This window comes from Zingiber officinale, chromosome 6A (assembly GCF_018446385.1).
Source record: "Zingiber officinale cultivar Zhangliang chromosome 6A, Zo_v1.1, whole genome shotgun sequence".
Taxonomy (NCBI): Eukaryota; Viridiplantae; Streptophyta; class Magnoliopsida; order Zingiberales; family Zingiberaceae; genus Zingiber; species Zingiber officinale.
The window spans coordinates 25,869,765-25,892,033 of NC_055997.1; the positions used below are offsets into that span (position 1 = coordinate 25,869,765).

The 22,269-nt window shown below is 39.5% G+C and overlaps 3 protein-coding genes across 8 annotated transcripts in view; 1 reads left to right on the forward strand and 2 right to left on the reverse strand.

The window, feature by feature from the left end:
• The first annotated feature begins 431 nt into the window (after positions 1-431).
• Positions 432-2,331, forward strand: LOC121993817. The gene is made up of 2 exons (XM_042548120.1): positions 432-953; positions 1,524-2,331. The coding sequence occupies exons 1-2, from the start codon at positions 442-444 to the stop codon at positions 2,089-2,091; spliced, it is 1,080 nt and encodes a 359-aa protein (XP_042404054.1). The 5' UTR covers positions 432-441; the 3' UTR covers positions 2,092-2,331.
• A 60-nt stretch (positions 2,332-2,391) lies between these two features.
• Positions 2,392-4,306, reverse strand: LOC121996164 (pentatricopeptide repeat-containing protein At1g08070, chloroplastic-like). Its single transcript, XM_042550012.1, has one exon. The coding sequence runs from the start codon at positions 4,001-4,003 to the stop codon at positions 2,453-2,455; it is 1,551 nt and encodes a 516-aa protein (XP_042405946.1). The 5' UTR covers positions 4,004-4,306; the 3' UTR covers positions 2,392-2,452.
• A 316-nt stretch (positions 4,307-4,622) lies between these two features.
• LOC121996166 (probable sugar phosphate/phosphate translocator At3g14410) overlaps positions 4,623-22,269 on the reverse strand; it is a 34,822-nt gene continuing 17,175 nt past the window's right edge. For all 6 annotated transcript variants that reach the window (XR_006115981.1, XR_006115982.1, XR_006115980.1 and 3 more), the window contains 4 exons: positions 13,831-13,942; positions 13,474-13,735; positions 4,999-5,985; positions 4,623-4,914 (listed from right to left, as the gene is read on the reverse strand). Coding sequence is in view for 2 of the 6 variants with exons in the window: in XM_042550016.1 (XP_042405950.1) it covers positions 13,491-13,735; positions 13,831-13,942 (357 nt within the window). In the remaining 4 variants the exon portion in view is untranslated. The remainder of the gene's footprint in view (positions 4,915-4,998; positions 5,986-13,473; positions 13,736-13,830; positions 13,943-22,269) is intronic.

The following is a 22,269-nucleotide window of genomic DNA, read 5'->3' on the forward strand; positions in this document are numbered from 1 at the left end:
GCATTGAAACTTCCTTTTACATCTCCTTTTCCTCTCGGCTTTTGCTTCACTTGTTCCTCCTGCCTTCCTCTTTATCTCATATACAACCAAATTAAACTTTTCATATTTGATGTAGAGAAATTTCAAAATACCCACCTAAGCTTTTGTATTGGTTTTGTATAGGTAGTTTAGTTTGAGCCGCCATTAATCCAACCTTCGACTTATGCTCTAGCCTTAAACTTCTATTAAGAATAATTGTTAATTAATAAAAAATGCTGCAGGGTTTGAGGAGAGAAGAAATTCAAGCCTTAAACTACATAGTTTTTTTGGAAATTGCAATATTGGAGTTGGATTAAGTGTGAGTTTGATTAATTAACTAATTTATTAATTACCAAAGCTAATTTCCTGCTCGCGTATAAATAGATCGCTTGCCGCCCGCGATTTTCATCCGCGCAATAGCAAATGGACGAGTCGTGGCGGGCATCGATCGGATCCATGATCCCCCGGCGGCGCTCCACAGAGGAGACGCGGGGGCGACGGGGTCGCTGGGCAGACTCCAGCAGCGGCGGCGCCCTCGGCCCGGATGACTTCCGCGACGTCTTCGGCGGGCCGCCGCGGACCGTCCTCCTGCACCGCTTCTCCGGGGAGCTCCATGCGCCCGGCGATCCCAAGAACGGGAACTTCTACGACGACCCCTTCCGACGCCCAGATCTGCAGAGGCGGATCCCTCGGCCGGCGGCAGATGGGCGAGGGATCCAGGGGTTCGGGTCCCGTGCGAGGGCCAGGATGGTGAAGACCGAGGAGGGTTTCTACGACGACATATTTGGGTCCGATTGCATCGGCGATCGGCGGTCGAGGTCGAAATCGAAGTCCTCTTCATCGGTGCTGAGCTCGGAGGACGTCGGCCCTCCGATTTGGGCAGCATCGTCCATGGCGGAGGACGCCATCCTCTCTTCCTTCACTTCTAAACTCAGGTACTGCAATATTATATCACTGGAAAGGGTTTTCCGACCTAAAAGATTGTCCTTTTCCCCCAAAAACAACTTTTGAAAGAATCAAAGTAAACCAAGTTCAATCTGTAACATATTGCTCCAAATTTTCTACAAGTTGTAATCTTTCATCGCGTCGGCGTTGAGATTTTCATGCTGGTGACAGCTCTGTTCTAAGCTAAAATATTACCAGTTAATCCTGCTTTCTAAAGTTTTTTTAAGCACTATGGAAATTATCCCCATAAGGGGAGAAAGCCATCATGCTTAACGAGATAAAGATCTCAATTGTGAGGCTTTAGCAATGATGGCGTGCATCACGCCTGTCTTTGCTGGTAAAGTGAGAACTCATGAACAAAGATAAAGTTTTGTCACCATAATTAATCACTTTGCTTCCACGCTCAATGATGCTATCTGTGAAGCCCAGAAGACTTATTAATTCTTCGTTGGGTGTCATTTACACATTCTATCTTTCCTTCTTTCAAATTGTCATTTTGTTTGAAATCTAATTGATTGATGTCTATTTTTATGCATTCCAAACTATCGTTTGGGCTTCAGGCCAATCACGATCCCCTCGAAACGATATGTGTCTTCTCCGTCAACCTCTGCAATAGAAGAAAGGAGCATTGATCTGTACCCTATGAATTCTTACTTCTTGGAGTGCAAAGACTATAAGAAGAACAAAGGTCACAATTCTAGCGAACTACTTCGACAAAGATCTCATCTTGGATTCTCCTGCTGCTTTTCTCCGCCTGAGACGATCAGCCTAGAAACCAGCTTCCGCAAGAATCACGATGAGCAAGAGGGATCTTACAATTCCTATGCTGATTCCCCGTCTTCAGAAATATCTTCTGCATTTCTTGTTCCCATGCTGTCGCAAGCAGACACAGAAATGGAGGATGTGATACTGGAACTGGAAGGGGATAGCCATAGGCAAGGAGCAGGAAGCTCCTCCTACAAGATTGAAATCAACGACCGTGGCATGGGAGATAGAGAAGGATCTGATGCCATAGATGAGGCGATTGCATGGGCCAAGCAGAAGTTTTGGGATCATCAGGTTAGCCAAGGAGATGAAAAACTTGACTCCATGAATCAGAGCAAAGAGGATCCAGTTGGTATTTGCTGAGCAAGACTGAAGCTTCATAGCTTTCCCCTTTGCCCTGTATAAATATACTTTAAGAGGCAGAATCACAAACAAACCGCAGCAGCAGCCGAACATGATTCTCTTGGTTTATGATGTTTTATAGAATCAAAGACTTGTTGATGCGTTGTGTGAGTGATTTATAAACTGGTACTAGTGTTTTGCTTGGATTTCTAATATCTATTGATCCCCTTCCTCCTCTGCTGAAAGGTTTGTTTAGTTTTACTTACAAGTGTTAGCAAAGCAAATGATCAAGAATCAACAATATAGAATATCAATAACTCATTTAAACAAAAATTATCGGTGTTAATTATGTCCTAAACAGCTAAAGTAAAATAAGATGATTTCAAGAATCAAACATACACAGCTCGATGAGCTCTACTTCCACTGCAGGTAACTTTAGTACGTTTGTCAATTCTTCCAATACCTTGTAAATCTTCCATGTTTGTGGATGCCTTGCATCTGTTGAAAAGAACTCGACAACTTGAGAATTCACTTCGATCAAGCTGCAGCCTGGTGTCTTCTCTGCACTCTTCTGTTTTGCGATCTGTTTCATCCTTGCCGCATCTTTCCATCTTCCGCTGGCTCCATAAATATTCGACAGAACAATGTAATTAGCAACATCATCGGGCACAAGCCTCGTCAACTGATTCAAAACAAGCTCAGCCAACACCACATTCTTGTGAATTTGGCATGCCCTGAGCAAGGAATTCCAAATAACACAATCAGGCTCCATGGGCATCTTCCTGATAAAACCTAGGGCCTCGGTGAGCAACCCTGCTCGGCTGAGAAGATCCACCATACACCCACAATGCTCAATCCAAGGAACAATCTTGTAGTCCTCAGTCATCATTCTAAAGAACATCAAACCGTCTTCGACCAACCCCATGTGAACACAGGCCGACAACACTCCGACAAATGTGATGCCATCTGGTCTCTCACTTATGCTCTTCATCTTGTTAAACAACTGCAAAGCCTCTACTCCTCGTCCATGCATTGCCAATCCTCCTATCATGGAATTCCAAGTTATAAGATCCCTCCTTGGCATTGCATTGTACACCTCCACGGCATCATCTATGCAACCACATTTTGCATACATGTCGATGAGTCCATTCCCCACATAAACATTGGCATTCAATCCAATAGATTTGGCATACGAATGAATCCATCTTCCCATTTCCAGTGCTCCTAATCTCGCGCACGCTGATAGAACAGTCACAAGGGTGGCATCATTAGCCTTGACGTCGCTCGAGCAGAGCATCTGATTGAAAACATCCAAAACCTTGTAGTACTGTGCATGGTGAGCATATCCTCCGAGCAGACCGTTCCAAGAGAACACATTTCTTTCAGGCATTTCCCCAAATAGGCATTCGCAAGCTGTGAGGTTTCCAACATTGGCAAAGCCAAGTAAGATGGTGTTCCAAGCAATGATGTCTGGGTCTGGAATCAGAGCAAAGAGCTCCATGGCCGTGGCCATGTCGCCGCACCTGGCATACCCTGAGACAATGGTGTTCCAAAGTATCACATCCCGCTCAACGGTTTGATCGAAGAGCTCTCTCGCAGATTGGACATTGCTAACCGAGAGGTAGGCTGAGATAATTGCGGTCCAAGTCACCACATTTCTCTCCGGCATCGCGTCGAACACCTTTCGCGCAGATCCGATCGCACCGTCGCTCGAGTACATCTCGATCAACGCGGGCACAACGAACCCACACGCCTCGACCCCGCTCTTGATCGCGAGGCAATGCACCTGTTCCCCCTCCACCGAAGCTCCGGAGCAGGACTTGATCACGAGGGGAAAAGTGAAGCGGTTGTGCAGCACGCCGCGGCGCCGCATCCGGCGGAACAAGGCCAGCGCCCCGCGGCGGAGCCCGGCGGCGTTGTATCCCTTGAACATGACGTTGTAGAGGACGGTGGTCGGTTCGGGAATCTGGTCGAAGGAGCGGTGGGCGATTGCGGGGGCTCCGCATCGGAAGGAGGCGGCAGCGAACCTGGGGGCGAGGAAAGGGTCCCGATGGAGGCCATGGGCGACGACTCGGGATTGGACCTGGAGGAGGTGATCGGGGGTTCTACATGCCGCCAAGAGTGAGGCGACGGCGCCTTCGATGAGCCTGCGGGGTGATGAAGGAGAGGGAAGAAGAGGAAGCTTGCCTATCGTTGCAGAATTGAGTTCGATTAAGAGGTCATGTTTTAAAAACTGGCGGCGGGTTGGGTCGTGCAGTCCACAGCTCCAAATCTAAATTATATATATACATTGAGTTTATATATCATTTCTTTTCTTTTTTCTTCACATTTATTCGTGTATCAGTTAGAAAATTATTTCGTTTATCTTAAATAACTTTGTATTAATAATGATCATTTGTATCATTTTTTCCCACAACAAAATCTGAAGGGCACAAAATTTTGAGAATTTTACAACAAAAGAGAAATCTTTTTCATAATGAAACGTCCAGGTTTCTATTGCATCTCAAACTTTCATATCGACACCAAAAGTTTATTTCTCTATGCAAGGTCCAGGAAAGAAGCTGCTCTTAATGATGAAATTTCAATGCCTTTCTATACATCTTTTTTTGTTCATGTTTTACAGACAAAGTTGGTTCCTTCTTTAGGAGAGTGGTATGAAAAGTTAAGCAGTCACAAAATGTGAATCTTACCTCTCTCAAGAACTCTCTCATAGCGGAACCAAAGATACCCGGTCTTCGACATCTTGCGTGCTTCCATGGGCATCAAAATTATTGACTATGGGTTTTCCTTGGGATACCTCTTTTTCCAACTTGTGGTTGTTGTATGCCACAACGCCTGCAAGAGCTGTAAACGGCAACAGGATCAACGGATATGGACGAAGTCTAGTGAACCCTTTAAAGAATGATTGAACAGTAGTGTACTGCGTACCTACACCATAACCAATTAGGTTGATGATTGTCAACTTTGAATCTGAAAATAGCAAAGCTGAAAGCAAAACTACAACCCAGTCCCTGATGACTCCAGCTACACGGATCGTCAGCGCACTTGAACGAGAAATCACGAGGAAAACACAGGTTGAGTGTGAATGTACAAAGACAATTGAGGGCCAATGTGATCAGTGGGAAGTTCCAGGGTCCGCTTGAATCCATCTTTGGTTTCTCCAATAAAATCCAAGGAACAAAAAGGCACAAAGTACTGTGACAAACATTCAAATATGGATCCCATAACCAAGAACTCCCTTAAAGAGAAGCTCTCCAGTGTTTGAGTTGTTCAGACAGTGATTTTGATGAAAGTCATTCTCTGTCTGGATGAGAAAGGTAATCTTCAAAAGCTGTTAACTGAATGTTGAGGCCTTGAACATCAAGTTTAATCAAGTGTCTAGCTGATTCTGTTTGTGTAGACAACCATTCTGGTGGAGAGCTATCAAAATTGGCTAGAACAAAAGTTTCTCTTTCTTCTAATAAATGTTGAGTAAGTCTTCCCAGAGTTGACGATAATAATGGAATAGAGTCTAGTTCTTGTATCCAGATCTAACAGATCTAGAAATATCAGAAAAAGGTTCAATTTTTGTCAGACTCATTGGGTTTATATGTTAAAAATTTAGAAGTAACTGGTGGTATCTTAGGAACAATTTTTCCGAAGGAAAGATTACTAAGATCTTTGATGAAAGTCATTCTCTGTCTGGATGAGAAGGGTAATCTTCAAAAGCTGTTAACTGAATGTTGAGGCCTTGAACATCAAGTTTAATCAAGTGTCTAGCTGTTCTATTTGTGTAGACAACCATTCTGGTGGAGAGCTATCAAAAGTGGCTAGAACAAAAGTTTCTCTTTCATCTAATAAATGTTGAGTAAGTCTTCCCAGAGTTGGCGATAATAATGGAATAGAGTCTAGTTCTTGTATCCAGATCTAACAAATCTAGAAATATCAGAAAAAGGTTCAGTTTTTGTCAGACTCATTGAGTTTATATGTTAAAAATTTAGAAGTAACTGGTGGTATCTTAGGAACAATTTTTCCTAAGGAAAGATTACTAAGATCTTTAGTGAGTTTAGAAAAGGTTTCCTGGACTTCACTAGATCTTACAGAACTAGTTAAGTTATTATCTAGTTGTAGTAATTTAGTTTCTATTACAGTAAGACGATAATGAAGGGAAGTAAGTAAAGCAAGTATAGTATTATTCTGTTGTATCTGAATTTGATCTCCTTTTCTAGGAAGAGCAATAGTACAATACCCGTCTTCTTTTGTAACAGAAAATTGTTTAGTGTAATCTAAAGCATCTTCATAGTGTGTATTTTCATATTTCAATTTGTTCATTTATATTTAAGTTCTTCTAATAGAGTAAGTATTTTATCTAATTTTTCGTTTAGTTGAGTTTTATTACTGACTATTAAATCGTTTGATTGTGATAGTACTTGTTGAGTTTCTGTTTCAGACACAGTTTTTAAGTTTCTTGATTGTTTTAGATAATCAAGATTACGTAGAACTTCAGCTACAACCTTTTGTAGTTGAAGAGATACAGTAAGTAGATGTTCAAACTTATATGTTAAAGTTTGATAATGATTTTCTACAGAAAGAGCAAAACTTAAGAGTAAATCAGTTAAAGTATTTAAGTGAGGTTGATCAGTGTGTAAAAGATGACCAAGTTGTTTACTTCTAACTTAACAAGTATATTTATTATGATCTAAAGTTATGATATTTCTAGGTTGTAAAGCAAGATCTAAATAGTCAAGAGTTTTACTAAAAGATGTGCACATAAAAAGAACCAGAGAACGTATGGCTCTGATACCAATGTTTTAGGCTTCAAGTTTTAAGAGTTTTTTTTTTTTGGTTGTTGGATAAAGAACTTTAACATAGTTTAGTTGGCTGTTGGATAAAGAACTCACTCTAAACCTTAGGTAATTAGCTATTATTTAAACTCACCAGCGAGCCTCACCTAGTAGAGAGCCTCTAGAGCTTTTGGATAGTTCTTGGTTTCTTACCCCGGCTATTCAAGTCTTACTATAGCATGCATGCTAGATTGCCTTACTTAGCCAACACAGGTTTTACAGAACCAAAAACTATACTCTATCTTCTCTCTTAGCTAGTTACAGATGAAAGCATCTGAGAAGGACTGAGGACTATTGTTTTAAACAACAAATAAAAACCAGAAGGTTTAGAGAGAGAAGAAACCTACTCAGCCATAATAAAAACACACTTCTATTATTTAGATAAAAATTTTTACAACAGACTTGAGATTTACAAAAGAAGAAGCACTTACAGACTGAACTGACAAAGAGTTTACAGACTTGAGAATACAACTACTTACACTTGCTTCGATGCCTCTTGTATGAAGAGAAGACATCTATTTATAGAGAAGAGGGAAAGAAACTAGAAGTGCAACGTGGAATATAGTATGAGATCAGCACATAGGTCATTTAATGTCTGAAGTCATTGCTTTCGTCAAAATTACTGCTGACGTCATTGCTTCCATCATCCAAAATTATCATGATTATTGCTGACATCATTGCTTTCATCATGACTATATTTCCATCATGTTAATTAAGTTGGCTTCTTCGACCGAGCCCATTGGGAGTGTTGTTGTAGTTGAAGCAATGGAAGGAGTCTTTTGTTTTAACCAGGCAGCATTTTTCTTTTGGTAAAATTGACATAAATTTTGATGCTGAGTTGTATAGTGAAAGGGAAAATGAATTGTGCCACATTTAGTAGGCCAGTAAATTTTCTCTGTAAATGTTTCTCCTGCCAACATATATTCTGTAGGATCGTTATATGGATCTCATAACCAAGAACTCCCTTGAAGAGAAGCTCTCCAGTGTTTGAGTTGTTCAGACAGTGGTTTTGATGAAAGCCATTCTCTGTCTGGATGAGAAGGGTAATCTTCAAAAGTTGTTAACTGAATGTTGAGGCCTTGAACATCAAGTTTAATCAAGTGTCTAGCTGGTTCTGTTTGTGTAGACAACCATTCTGGTGGAGAGCTATCAAAAGTGGCTAGAACAAAAGTTTCTCTTTCTTTTAATAAACGTTGAGCAAGTCTTCCCAGAGTTGGCGATAATAATGGAATCGAGTCTAGTTCTTGTATCCAGACTTGATGTAATAATCCATAAGTCATTAGAGAGTCTGGTGTAATAAGTCTTCCTCTATAGTTTCGTTGTTGAAACTTTTCAAGTTGTAAATTAGCTTGTCTAATTGAATATAGTAATTGACATCGGCAACCTAACTCCATAGGCTGAGTGCACTGGGGAAATTGATTAGTACAAGGAAGTTTATCTGAGTATTCTTCAGTATAAGTAATCATAATACCCTTAGTGGGATTTTGATGGAACCAATTAAGTGTATTAGTTAATTTTAAGAAAATCTTGTAGGAGGATGTATCTCCTAGTATTCTTAAGTATAAAGAAATATCTTCTGGAAGTGCTGTTAGAGAGAAGAGGTTATCTTTTTTCTTTTGTCCTTGAAAAGTTTCTAAAGATTGGTAATTAAGAGGTCTAAGTGGAACAGATAAGAGGCCAGTAGCTTGTTGTTTTGTAGATGAAGTAGCAGCCATCAAATAAGTCCTATCTTCCTGAAGTTTGCTGTTATTAGTATGAGACTGAAGTGCTGGGCTGATAATGAATAAGGATCAACTTATAAATAAAATACAAAAATCCAAAAGATAAGATCAATTATTCATTATCAGCCCAACACTTCAATCTCATACTAATAACAGCAAACTTCAGGAAGATAAGACTTATTTGATGGCTGCTATTTCTTCATCTACAGAACAGCAAGCTACTGGCCTCTTATCTGTTCCACTTAGACCTCTTAATTACCAATCTTTAGAAACTCTTCAAGGACAAAAGAAAAAAGATAACCTCTTCTCTCTAACAGCACTTCCAGAATATATTTCTTTATACTTCAGAATACAAGGAGATACATCCTCCTACAAGACTTTCTTAAAATTAACTGATACACTTAATTGGTTCCATCAAAATCCCACTAAGGGTATTATGATTACTTATACTGAAGAATACTCAGATAAACTTCCTTGTACTAATCAATTTCCCCAGTGCACTCAGCCTATGGAGTTAGGTTGCCGATGTCAATTACTATTCAATTAGACAAGCTAATTTACAACTTGAAAAGTTTCAACAACGAAACTATAGAGGAAGACTTATTACACCAGACTCTCTAATGACTTATGGATTATTACATCAAGTCTGGATACAAGAACTAGACTCGATTCCATTATTATCGTCAACTCTGGGAAGACTTGCTCAACGTTTATTAAAAGAAAGAGAAACTTTTGTTCTAGCCACTTTTGATAGCTCTCCACCAGAATGGTTGTCTACACAAACAGAACCAGCTAGACACTTGATTAAACTTGATGTTCAAGGCCTCAACATTCAGTTAACAGCTTTTGAAGATTACCCTTCTCATCCAGACAGAGAATGGCTTTCATCAAAACCACTGTCTGAACAACTCAAACACTGGAGAGCTTCTCTTCAAGGGAGTTCTTGGTTATGAGATCCATATAACGATCCTACAGAATATATGTTGGCAGGAGAAACATTTACAGAGAAAATTTACTGGCCTACTAAATGTGGCACAATTCATTTTCCCTTTCACTATACAACTCAGCATCAAAATTTATGTCAATTTTACCAAAAGAAAAATGCTGCCTGGTTAAAACAAAAGACTCCTTCCATTGCTTCAACTACAACAACACTCCCAATGGGCTCGGTCGAAGAAGCCAACTTAATTAACATGATGGAAATATAGTCATGATGAAAGCAATGATGTCAGCAATAATCATGATAATTTTGGATGATGGAAGCAATGACGTCAGCAGTAATTTTGACGAAAGCAATGACTTCAGACATTAAATGACCTATGTGCTGATCTCATACTATATTCCACGTTGCACTTCTAGTTTCTTTCCCTCTTCTCTATAAATAGATGTCTTCTCTTCATACAAGAGGCATCGAAGCAAGTGTAAGTAGTTGTATTCTCAAGTCTATAAACTCTTTGTCAGTTCAGTCTGTAAGTGCTTCTTCTTTTGTAAATCTTAAGTCTGTTGTAAAAATTTTTATCTAAATAATAGAAGTGTGTTTTTATTATGGCTGAGTAGGTTTCTTCTCTCTCTAAACCTTCTGGTTTTTATTTATTGTTTAAAACAATAGTCCTCAGTCCTTCTCAGATGCTTTCATCTGTAACTAGCTAAGAGAGAAGATAGAGTATAGTTTTTGGTTCTGTAAAACCTGTGTTGGCTAAGTAAGGCAATCTAGCATGCATGCTATAGTAAGACTTGAATAGCCGGGGTAAGAAACCAAGAACTATCCAAAAGCTCTAGAGGCTCTCTACTAGGTAAGGCTCGCTGGTGAGTTTAAACAACAGCTAATTACCTATGGTTTAGAGTGAGTTCTTTATCCAATAGCCAACTAAACTATGTTAAAGTTCTTTATCCAACAACCAAAAAAAAAAAACTCTTAAAACTTGAAGCCTAAAGCATTGGTATCAGAGCCATACGTTCTCTGGTTCTTTTTATGTGCACATCTTCTAGTAAAACTCTTGACTATTTAGATCTTGCTTTACAACCTAGAAATATCATAACTTTATATCATAATAAACATACTTGTTAAGTTAGAAGTAAACAACTTGGTCATCTTTTAAACTCTGATCAACCTCACTTAAATACTTTAACTGATTTACTCTTAAGTTTTGCTCTTTCTGTAGAAAATCATTATCAAACTTTAACATATAAGTTTGAACATCTACTTACTATATCTCTTCAACTACAAAAGGTTGTAGTTGAAGTTCTACGTAATCTTGATTATCTAAAACAATCAAGAAACTTAAAAACTGTGTCTGAAACAGAAACTCACAAGTACTATCACAATCAAACGATTTAATAGTCAGTAATAAAACTCAACTAAACGAAAAATTAGATAAAATACTTACTCTATTAGAAGAACTTAAATATAAATGAACAAATTGAAATATGAAAATACACACTATGAAGATGCTTTAGATTACACTAAACAATTTTCTGTTACAAAAGAAGACGGGTATTGTATTATTGCTCTTCCTAGAAAAGGAGATCAAATTCAGATACAACAGAATAATACTATACTTGCTTTACTTACTTCCCTTCATTATCGTCTTACTGTAATAGAAACTAAATTACTACAACTAGATAATAACTTAACTAGTTCTGTAAGATCTAGTGAAGTCCAAGAAGCCTTTTCTAAACTCACTAAAGATCTTAGTAATCTTTCCTTAGGAAAAATGACTTTCCCGAAATGACTTTCTTTGGAAAAGATGAGTATTACTTAATATTACAGAACGTGACCCACAATTATATGAAACATACTTAGAACAATGGATAGTATATGTAAAAAGAGACTATAAAGCTAAACATGAAATGAATATAGAATCAGGAGAAGCCATGATTAGAGTAGGGGAAAACTACTTAGGAGATGTAGCTAGGGCAGCATGGGAAGATTTTAAAACTCATTTTCCTTTAGAAATAACTCATATTGCTTCACAAGGAAATAATATATTTAATTTTTGCTATGTTATTCATAGATTACTAACTGCAAGAGATGTTAATACTAGTTTAGATATTAGAAAAAAGAAGCAATGAGAGACTTAGAACAAGTACAACTGTTTAACTGGAATTATATTAAACCATTTTGTAATGACTTTTTGGCCCTTACGGCAGTCTCAGGAAACTATTGTAATCTTGAATTAGGAGAAAGATTGTTTAGTAAACTACATGGAGAATTAGGAAAAGAAATTCATAAGTCTTGGATTGACTTACAAGTACCCCCATTATATGATAATATTGGAGTTCGTATACAACATATCTTAACAACACTTAAAACTAAATGTACTTATATTCAAATTCAAAAACAACTTAAAAACCAACAATATGGATTCTGTAGTGAAATCTATACTCCACAACAATATGGTACTCAACAACAACAACCAAGAGAAAGAAATTATAAACAACAGAAAAGATTACCTCCTCCAAAGCCGAAATACAAACCTAAGAAAATTTATTATCTTAGAAAAAGCAAAGAACAAAAACCCTTCTTAAACAAAGATAAACATGTACGAAAATTTAAACCTAAGAAAACTTATTCTAATACAATTACTTGTTTTGCCTGTCATAAACCTGGACATTTATCCTCAGCTTGTCCTGAAAGGAAAAATTTATATAGCAGAGAAGCTGAAGTAGTCGGCAACACAAACTTAGACTTAATTGATATTCAAGATGATGTCTCCAGTACTTCTTCTATTTATTCTATCTTATCCGTGTTAGATCTCAAGGATCTACCAGCCCCAGTACCAAAAGATTATTCTTTAATCAACTCTTTCTTAGATACTTCTTATACATCTGACTCTGCTGATGAGGAAGATTATTTTTCAGATCCTTTATTTGCTGATACCCTTCAAGATTTCCAACACTTAAATCTTATGTATCATCATTTTATTCCACAAAATCTTACTGACCTTAGATATGATCAAAGAACTTGTACCCATGACTGGCAACTAAAACCGGAATCTGATCATATTCCCTGCTTTGCTTGTGGTTATTATCCTTCTCTACAACAAAGAGGCACTTGTAAACTATGTCATAAACAATGCTGTAACTTATGTCTCAATACTCTTTTTCAAATTATTATCTCACCTATACAACATGTTAGAAAAAGTACACGTAATACTTTATTAGAATCCCGTGTTTCTATTTTAGAAACTAGACTTAATCTGTTAGAAACAGAATTAACTCTTTTAAAAGAAGGAACATATCCTTCTGACGAACCGAGTCCCTCTTCTTATTTTCAGGATCCGTATCTAAATAAGGGAAAAAGTCCTCTTACAGAGGAAACACCTCCTAATCCTGAATTTGTCTTTGTCCAAACTCCCAGTATCTGTAATACTGGAATTACTATAGACATTAGAGTTCAATGTACCTTGAATATTCAAGGACATGAACTTACTTTACATGCTTTCTTAGATAGTGGAGCTACCACCTCCACTATTGATGAAACACTTTTATTATCTGTTTTACCTCCTTCTCTCATTAAAACTACTAATACTCCTCTTCTAAGTACACAATTTGATGGACAACAATTAAGTTGTCATAAATTTGTTAAAAATGTTCATCTTCGTTTCTTTACTAATTGCGGCACTTTCAGTCCTCCATTAACTTTATCTCAATTATGGATTAGGCCCATGCCTCATAATCCATTCCTTTTATTCTTGGTCTTAATTTTCTGGTCTCTCCAGATTGTGCTCTCTTATTAACAAAAGATTATGCTGTCTTTCTTTCCACTCCTATTATCTCGCCTATTCTTTCTGCTTATCCATCAGGGGGAGGGGAGTTTCTTTCAATCATTATGCTAACGAGATCAAGTTGAAAATTACCTGCAAGGACTGACATACTACATCATTGATATTGGGTTCAGTCGCACACCCTTTTTCTTCACAAATATTTCCATGAAGATTAGTCTGGAGGCCTCACCAACAACACCACCCATCCTGTAAACCACTCCAACCCAGCTAATGCTGATCTCCCCATATGAGGCTACAACTACACCAATGCTGATTGCCAACATGATCGTGAACATTTTGCAACTCATTGCTTCAAGGCCTGCTGCAGCTCCAAGGAAAAACACAGCAACAGGCACTGCAAAATAAAAAATAATCTTCGTTGATACAGATTACAACAGAAAATAAATAGTCAGCAAGCAAACCACAATAAGGTGACGGAATAATTCTCACTAGTGCTTTCAGCATTTGAGCAAATGCAACTGATATATAGAGGTAGGCAATATTTCCGAGCCAAAGAGTCATTGCAAACATGGCACCAATTGGAATGACTGATGTGATATATCTGATGATTCACAAGTAGTGTCACCCAAATATGAAATGTGAGTTTGAATACAGTTCGCAGTTGGATAAAAGAATCATACAGCCAATAATCAAGCTAGCCCACAATGTAGAATTTTAAAACAATTCAATGTGAAATAGGAAGTATATATTTTCAATGAATAAAGGTTCAGAATTCAGATAACCTCCATGAGACCAATGTTCTAAAAATATGCTTCTGATCCTAAGATGGTAATAAGACCTTTATTATCTATCAGGGATTAATAAAATCCTGGAAGAGTATTCCAAGGAGAATTTTGTCACACTCTTTGTTTAAAAGGCAAAAGTGTAGTAAAAAACCAGAAGTTCAAAAATGTTCAGCATTCAGCAAGATAAAAATGTCAATGAACACTTGTAAAGTTAGCTACTAATATGAACTTCCCATGTGAATTAAGTGGCTTTATGAGAATTGGATATTTCAGTTATGTTGGCTAATGGCTAAAACATTGATGATAAGTACACACGATATTCTCCTCTGCATTCATGGACCGCGCGTCAACAGTCTATTACCTACACAAAAGTCCACCATCATGACAGTTTGGTGCTTATCCATTCTTGGAATTTTGGTCTGTCAAATTTGATTTCTGCATGACTAAACATTTTGAATAAAAGTTTATATTTTCAGCATCAATTCTCCTGCTGGATAATTTCTATATATCCTGGTGTTAGTGCAAGCCCTAAGAGTTAATCAAAAGTTTATTGACTTAGGACATATTATATCATATTTTATTAATAAAAGATAATAATTATTATATTTACTTCAGATCTATGCCAGATGAATAAGTATAATAATGTCTTAGGATAGTAGTAGGTTCTAGTCTACAGCATATCAATTGGTTAAATTGATAGTGGAAGACTGTAGATATATATTGATCCTGTCCGGAATCTGAGTCAGACAGACCGTCGGACGAGGTGGATGGAATGTTGACCGAATTGCGATGACCCGGAGGAGAGTATGCTGAGATGTATTATATGTTACCAAGTCGTTAGAAGTCTTCTGGTCAACGCTACCTACAGCCAGCTACTGGGTTGCCCCGGTCTCTGGTACCCTGAGACTCGAGGCAGATCCAACGAATATATAAGTAGCAGACTAATATGTATAATAACGAAATGCGCATAGAACATGAATAGAGAATGTACCCTGACCCAGGGGAGCGCCCTCGGATGGGACGCTGCTCGAGTGGTCGTGACTCGGAAAAGTAGATGACTCCGAGTCAGATGAAGAGCTGAATCTGACGAAGCGGAGCCAGACGCGGCATGGAGCAGGAAGCGGCGGCACAAAACCGGATGCGACCTCGGCACGCAAGGCGAGCTATCACATCGGCACGCGGGGCGAGCTATCACATCGGCACGCAAGCCGAGATAAGACATCGGCACGTATGCCGGGATACAATGGCGAAACGAAAGCCGAAACATAATATCGACACGCAGGCCGAGATATGACACACAACCCAGAATCTAACACAGGTCGGACAGCACAAAGACTGGAACATAGCAAAGACGGAGCACAATCAAACCAGAGCCCCCTAGCAGCGAGGGCTCGGAGGCACGATCAACATTGGAGTCGTACGACAGTGCGGACGACCCGGAGGTGGCCTGCACTGAGGCGACGAGAGAGACGGTGCTATGACGTCCTGAAGGAGACCGCGCCGGCTGAGTGTAGCACGTGGGCAGCGACCCCTGAGCGCAAGGACTACACCCTTGGCGCTGCAGAGGGATGAGGGTGGCCAATAGCGGTCGCTGGAGGTGGTCCATGTGTAGAGAAAAGCGGTAGATGGCGCCTAAGTCGGCGTGGTCGGCGAACAGCGAAGGCGGCGAGAGGGGCCACGAGGCAGTGACGCCTAAGACAATGGTGTTCACCTGATGGTCTTCTCCTTCTAATATACTGAAGATAGCATCTGATTGCTCATCTCCTTCTTGTACAGATAATATTTCATAATCATCAGGTATCTCTAGTCCTTCAAATAGAGCTACCCTCTTTGTATTTTTGTATTCTCTAGGGCAGTCTCGTGCAAAGTGACCTTCTTCACCACATAGAAAGCATTTGCACTTCTTGTTGCGGAGTAAGTGCTTCTTCTTTTCTATCCGCGCATGAGTTTGGTGGGGTTTGCCTTTGTAGGTAGTAGACCTTCTAAGCCCATATTTCTTCTTTGGGTCTTTGTAGTATCCAGGAATAGGTACTTTACTACAGAATGATAGGTCTTTGAGAGATCTACTGAAGGCTGCCTTTTTGCATTCCTCTTCAAAGTATTTGTATGTGAAAATTACCCTTGGATGTACCCCTGTGGTGTTTCCTTGATACTTGTCATCAAAGGCTGCTTTTATTCTTCGCCCCAATTCTCCAGGAAGTTTTAGCCAAAATTTTTCAAATAATTCTGGCTAGTGAAGAGTCTTCCTGTTTTTGCTGCAAGAGTCATATAATCTGTTAGAAATGGAATCAGATCTTTTACCTGAGGGCATGTAAGTCTCTCAAGATCTCTATAAGCCCTGTCTTGCATGTCAGTGGATCCTTGAAATGGATCCTCTAATAAGAATACCTTTCTTATCTGAGAAATAATATTCTGGGTACCGTTTCTTCCATCACTGGCATTGACTAATTCTTGGTATTCATTAGGATAGGCCATACGCCATTGAATCCAAGTTAGTCTTTCTGTTTCCCCGAGTAAATTGTCAATATATTCAGCTTTGTCTAGAGGATCAGTGAAATTTTGTAGTGCTACCACATTCTTGGTAATGGCTTCCCATCGGAGAAATACATCTTCTATTAGGTGCAACTGAGTAGGAAGTGTAAGAATAGCTCCCGTTTGTTGTTGAGCCGTTGGTAAATTCCACCATTCAGAGTTATCCTTTCTTTTAAAATTACCCTTTGTTGAAGGGGTAGCCATGCTTACTGGTTCTTCCTTTAAAACTCTGTTGGGAGGATAGCCGACAGGGTTCATTGTAGTATCGGCAGGTGGCCTATAGGAAGATGCTTCTTGAGAATAAATTTGCTCTTGTAGCTGCTGTAACCTTGGATAATCCGAAACCCATTCTTCTGAAATACCAGAGGTGGTTGCTGCTGTAGTAGTTGTAGCAATGATGTGCTCATTCCCACCAGCTTCCGCGAACGGATTGACAAATTCGTCTTCCGAAGTGGGATATTGAGGTGTATCCTGTAAAGCTAAATATTGCAGATAATCAAGATAGTCATCATCAGTGTTAGTTTCTATAAGCATACATAAGAACTGTGTAGGATTTGATGACTCCTGGGAGGATGTGGATGAAGGCAGGGAATCTAATTCTGCTTGCAGCTGTCGCCTATATTCCCTGGAATTCCGTAGCCGCCTTGTTGTAATTGCAAGGCTACGTTGCATGGATGGTGCTTCATCTAGAAGGTTCAGATATGCCTCTTCCTCATAAAACTTGTGTTGTTCTACAGCATACTGCCTGGCCTTTTTCTGCATTGCTAATAATTGTTCATTAGGAAAAGGTTTGATAGCCATAGCCTCTTTTCCTTGTTGCTGTTGAGCAGTTGTTTGTTCAGGTAGAGGGCAGGCAACAACATATTCATCATAGTCCGCAGCATATTCCTCATCGCTACAACAATAATGGCACCCAGTACATTCTGGATCAGCTTTGGTGTGGGAGCAACCATGCCTTATCGTTGTTGAGCCAAAACCTAAAATTCCTCTTGGGGTAGTATTGAGTTCCTCTACCTCCCGCACATTTGGTGTAACAATATGCTCTATTATGAGTTGGGCAATACACTCCTGTCTGTTAAGAAATATATTATCATTTGTTATATTGAAAGCCATAATTTTTACCTCGCCTCGATAGTCTGAATCAATAACGCCTCCCATAATAATAATGTCTCTTAGCGCCGCACTTGATCTAGGGGCTATCCTGGCGTAAGTATTTTGAGGAATTTGTATGCAAATGCCGGTTGATAACAGAGACCTGTCATTAGCGGGTATATCTTGTGCATGTGTAATAGAAATATCAATACCCTGCCGCTCCTGATGTTCTTCTGATGGGGAGCTGCGCTAGTGAAGATATTCTTTTGACTAGCAATTCTTTCTCAGGTCTTCCTTCTTCCACAAGCACTGCAATTGTATGGCCTTGAATTTCTTCTTCATCTGATGGAACTTCCTCGTCATTAAAGTTAAATTTTGGTGGAGCCGCTGAGGCCGTAGCTTGATAGTTGTCAAATTGTAGAGAGACACTCCCATCAAGCATGTTTCTTGTATTTATTTCCGTTGGCTGCATGGGTATATTTACCATTGATTGCCTTATAATCCAGTTATGTCCAAGGACATCCCTGGTATTATAACTTCTTCCCGGAAGAGCTCTTACTCCATGACTTGCCAAATAATCCACCACATTCTGAACTTCATAAGCAAAGCCAACATTGGGTGTATTAGATAAACGTCCTACCAGTCCTCTGGTGACTAGTAAGTTTGCTTCACCGTTCCTCCAGTTTTCATATCACCTTGTAAGAATTGACACCTGTATATTTTTGTAAAAGTCAGAAATTGTAAGCATTGTGTCAGGATAACATACACCAATTGACTTCCGTGAGTTAAGTCAATTTCCATTGTGGCAAAGATGGCTTGGTCTCCCTGCCATCGATTGTCCCTAAAGACAATTAAAGCTAAAGTTCCTTCCTCTTGCCGATGTAGAATCTGGATTCTTACTTGTATAACACCCATGTGAAGGAAGCGCATGCCACTTCTTTGGAGCTGGGTGAAACTTTCTGGTTGTATGAATGCCCGGTCTATCTGGTTACTAGTGACCAGCATAGCTTCTTCAGATCTATGAACGTACACCCTATGGTGCACATCATCTCTTCGAGAGTGATATAAAACTTCAGCTGGGACTATGGAGGCTCTCTCTTGCATAGAGAGTCTCAGCTGGGTCTGAGGATCAAGTTGTTGCTCCAAGGAGTTATTATAAGCTCCTCCTGTTATCCTTCTTGCAACTCTTTGTATTGCTCTTTGTGTGTTGTACCGCCGTCTCTGATTTTGACGGTACTCTCTTACTTGGTCCTCAAATAGAGGTGCTCCCTCTGTCCTTGCTATAGTTGTGACGGGGGGGTTCCGAGTATGTTGAGCCATTACTTCTTTGTCTTGGCCTGTTCTTCTTTAAGAATTTGGAATGGATCAGTGAACACTCTCAATGTTCCTTTTGCTTCTTTTGGCTTATCCTGAATGGACAAAGTTTTAACCCTGTCAGTTATACTTTGTATTATAGCTTCGGGAAGGGCCTGTTGTTGTGGAACTTCTCTTGCTTCAAGCTTCTTGATTCTATCTTCCAAGAATTCAAGCTTTTCTAGAATTGTTACTAGGAGCTAGATCTGCGTATTGGCTTGCTTAATGATTGCAGTATTACTGCTAATACCTCCTTTGTAGTCAGCTGGTCTGCAAAAACCTATTGCTGGAGCTTCAATTTCTTCTGTAGCCTGGAGTGCTTCTTTGTAGGAGCTTGTGGCTTTAGTATTGATGTAGCTCATGAAGAGACCCAACTTTCAACTTTGTGTAGTAGGGTTTCCACCTTATCTATTTTTCTTTTCAACTCTTCAGATAACTTTATAGCCTGTTGTTCAATTAATTTAGGCTGCCCTACTGCCTGCTTGTTAGAGGTTTATTTTCTAGAATTTCCTTAGTAAGGTTTCTTAATGATTCACTAAGGCTTCGGTTTTCAGTTTTTAATTCCTCTAATTGTTCCTGTATTTGTTTGAAGTTTTTGAGGTGTACTCTACAGGAAAGACAAACTCTGTCGTAAATTACTGAAATATTGTGAGCTAATTCTCTTTTGGTAGGTTGTTTCTCTGTTTTTGCTAAATCAAGGTATTCTAGGTTCGAGGTATGGGATTTGGTGTATCATTCCTGAATATGTTCTTCCCAGCGTCTAGACATAGACACAATTATAACTTTACCCTTTTTACCATCTTCTTAAAAGCTGTAGCTTACGGCTTAGAGGGTTCTAGAGGCTTTCTTGCTCACACAGGTGTGCCCTTGGATTTACAAACGACATCCCTTGCCTAGTTACCAAGTTAGGACCTGTTCTTTTGCAATCCACCCGTCGTTCCCCGGTCGCTTTATTACCACAGATTTTCAGTTGAAGGTTTGCAGGGTTTGGTTATTAAGACACTATATTAGTACATGTTTTCGCTATAACTGATCAACAGTTGCAATTCGCTAGACATGCCTTCGATTTTCGCTATAACTGATCAACAGTTGCAATTCCCTAGTCCTAGTTTTAACTAAAAGATGTCCGTTATTGCTTAAGGAAATAGAATATAAAGAAATTTTCACCTTTTCCCAACCTTTCCCCTATGAATACCCTGTAAGTCTTTACTCAGCCATGAAACTTAGCTCTGATACCATAAGTGTGTGCGGAAAAACGTCTTCTTTTCAAATAACTTAGATAATGTACCAAAGAGAAAAGTACAGGACTAAATTACAAGAAAAGGAACTTAAGAACTTAAGAACTTACAAGAACCGAAAGCTTAGACTGCTCAAAGTAGAACTTGTACCGTGAAGCGGTGTGTGTTCTGCAATGAGAAACTAGGATGCTTATATAGAGAAAAAGATGAGAAGGTTGGGTTGTGAACTGGGTGCTCATTGGGCCCCATCATCATTCACAAGTGCTTTATCTCTTTTTCAATGCTAATAATGCATGCCTTTACAGCTATATTCTTTTACAGATGGGCGGCTCCCCGAGGCTCAACCCATGCGAAAAGATTTGCTATTATCTCTTTGGATTTTTAGGGCCCACCATTGCTCTGCTTTTTATGGTGGTGTCTCCTTTATTTTCTGGACGATTCCTTGCACGTGAATAAAGGTGTCCAATAATGCACCTTTAGTCTGCATCACTTCTGGTAAAGCGTCTTGGAAGTAAAGGTGGAGTCCTCTTTTGACTTGGCAGCGTCTGGCAAAGTCTTTTTCCTTAGCGTTGATGATAAGCTTGAGTTCCCACAGGCTATTGAGTAGATTCCTTGCTGCAGTGCTTTCGATGTCCTCCATGTGCTGTCTTTTGTCTTTTTCATAGGGAGTGTTGGTGCTAGGTCCGATTCCCTCAGCGAGTTCTTCGTATTGGTCCAGTAGTGGATAAGACCCGTAAGGTGTTGGAGGGCTTGAATATGTGGCCTGCTCTTCAGTTGCTCCAAGGTTACTTCGAAGTGAGCCATGATGGTCATATCTTCGTCGGATGGGCTCCATGGGCCTATAAGAAAACAGACAAGTCTGGATAAAGCATCAGCCAAGTGGTTTTCCTTACCGTCTATATGCTGGAATTGTACAGTAATGCCCAAGCCGGTAATGAAATCAGTAAAAGCTATCCAGCGAACGCACGAAGGCTTATTTTGTGCTGTTTTGTTGAAGAAGCTTATAATCGCCTGACAGTCTGTTCGGATTAGAAGCTCTTCTTTGTCAAGATAGTATATCTTGAAGCTATTCATGCAATTCATTATACCATGAATTTCAGCATCGATTGTAGATTTTGGTGGAGAGAACTTGCCACTTGCATAGGCACATATTAATTCTGAAGATTTTGGGTCAAATTTCTGGGGTTTCCATTTTAGAACTCCTCCCCAGCCTTCCATACATCCATCAGATTCGATGATAACAAAGCAACATGAAGGGGGTATTGCTAAGTCAGGAAGTGTTTTGACAATTGCCTTTACTTTCTCCACCAATGCCCAATCCTGGGTATTCATCCGTTTTTCCCCGTTTAGAGATGTTTTTGAGTATAGGGGACCAAGTATCCTTCCCAGATTAGGGATATAAGAACGGGCATAATTAAGAATTCCAAGCCAAGATCGCAATCCTTTGGTAGTCTGAAGGTCTTTATTGCTGAAATCTGCTACCTTTGAGATTATGTGGGATTGTAATTTGATCTTTGAATGCCCAATAGTAGCTCCAAGAAATTCTATTGTTGGGCTCCCAATCTTCATTTTTGTTGGGCTCAATATCAGCCCATTCTGCTGACAAATCTTTAGAAGGACCTTGCAATGCTCACGATGTTCTTCTTCATTCTCTGAAAAGACTAGAATGTCATCAATATAAACTGCTATAAATTTTTCAGTACCTTTAAAGCAGTTATCCATCTTGCGTTGGAAGACGGCCGGAGCATTTTTAAGGCCAAAAGGCATAACAAGCCATTCAAAAAGGCCATCTGGCACCCAGAAGGCTGTCCATGGTACTGATTCAGGATCCATAGCTACCTGATGGAAGCCACTTTTGAGATCGAACTTTGAGAAAATCTTGCTCCTTCCAACTCGGTGTATTATTGTATTAATACCTGGAAGGTTAT

Coding starts and splice junctions, on each gene's coding strand:
- LOC121993817 (XM_042548120.1), top strand. CDS start 442: ATGGACGAGTCGTGGCGGGCATCGATCGGATCCATGATCCCCCGGCGG. Junction 954..1,523: donor TCCTTCACTTCTAAACTCAG/GTACTGCAATAT, acceptor TTTGGGCTTCAG/GCCAATCACGATCCCCTCGA.
- LOC121996164 (XM_042550012.1), bottom strand. CDS start 4,003: ATGTTCAAGGGATACAACGCCGCCGGGCTCCGCCGCGGGGCGCTGGCC.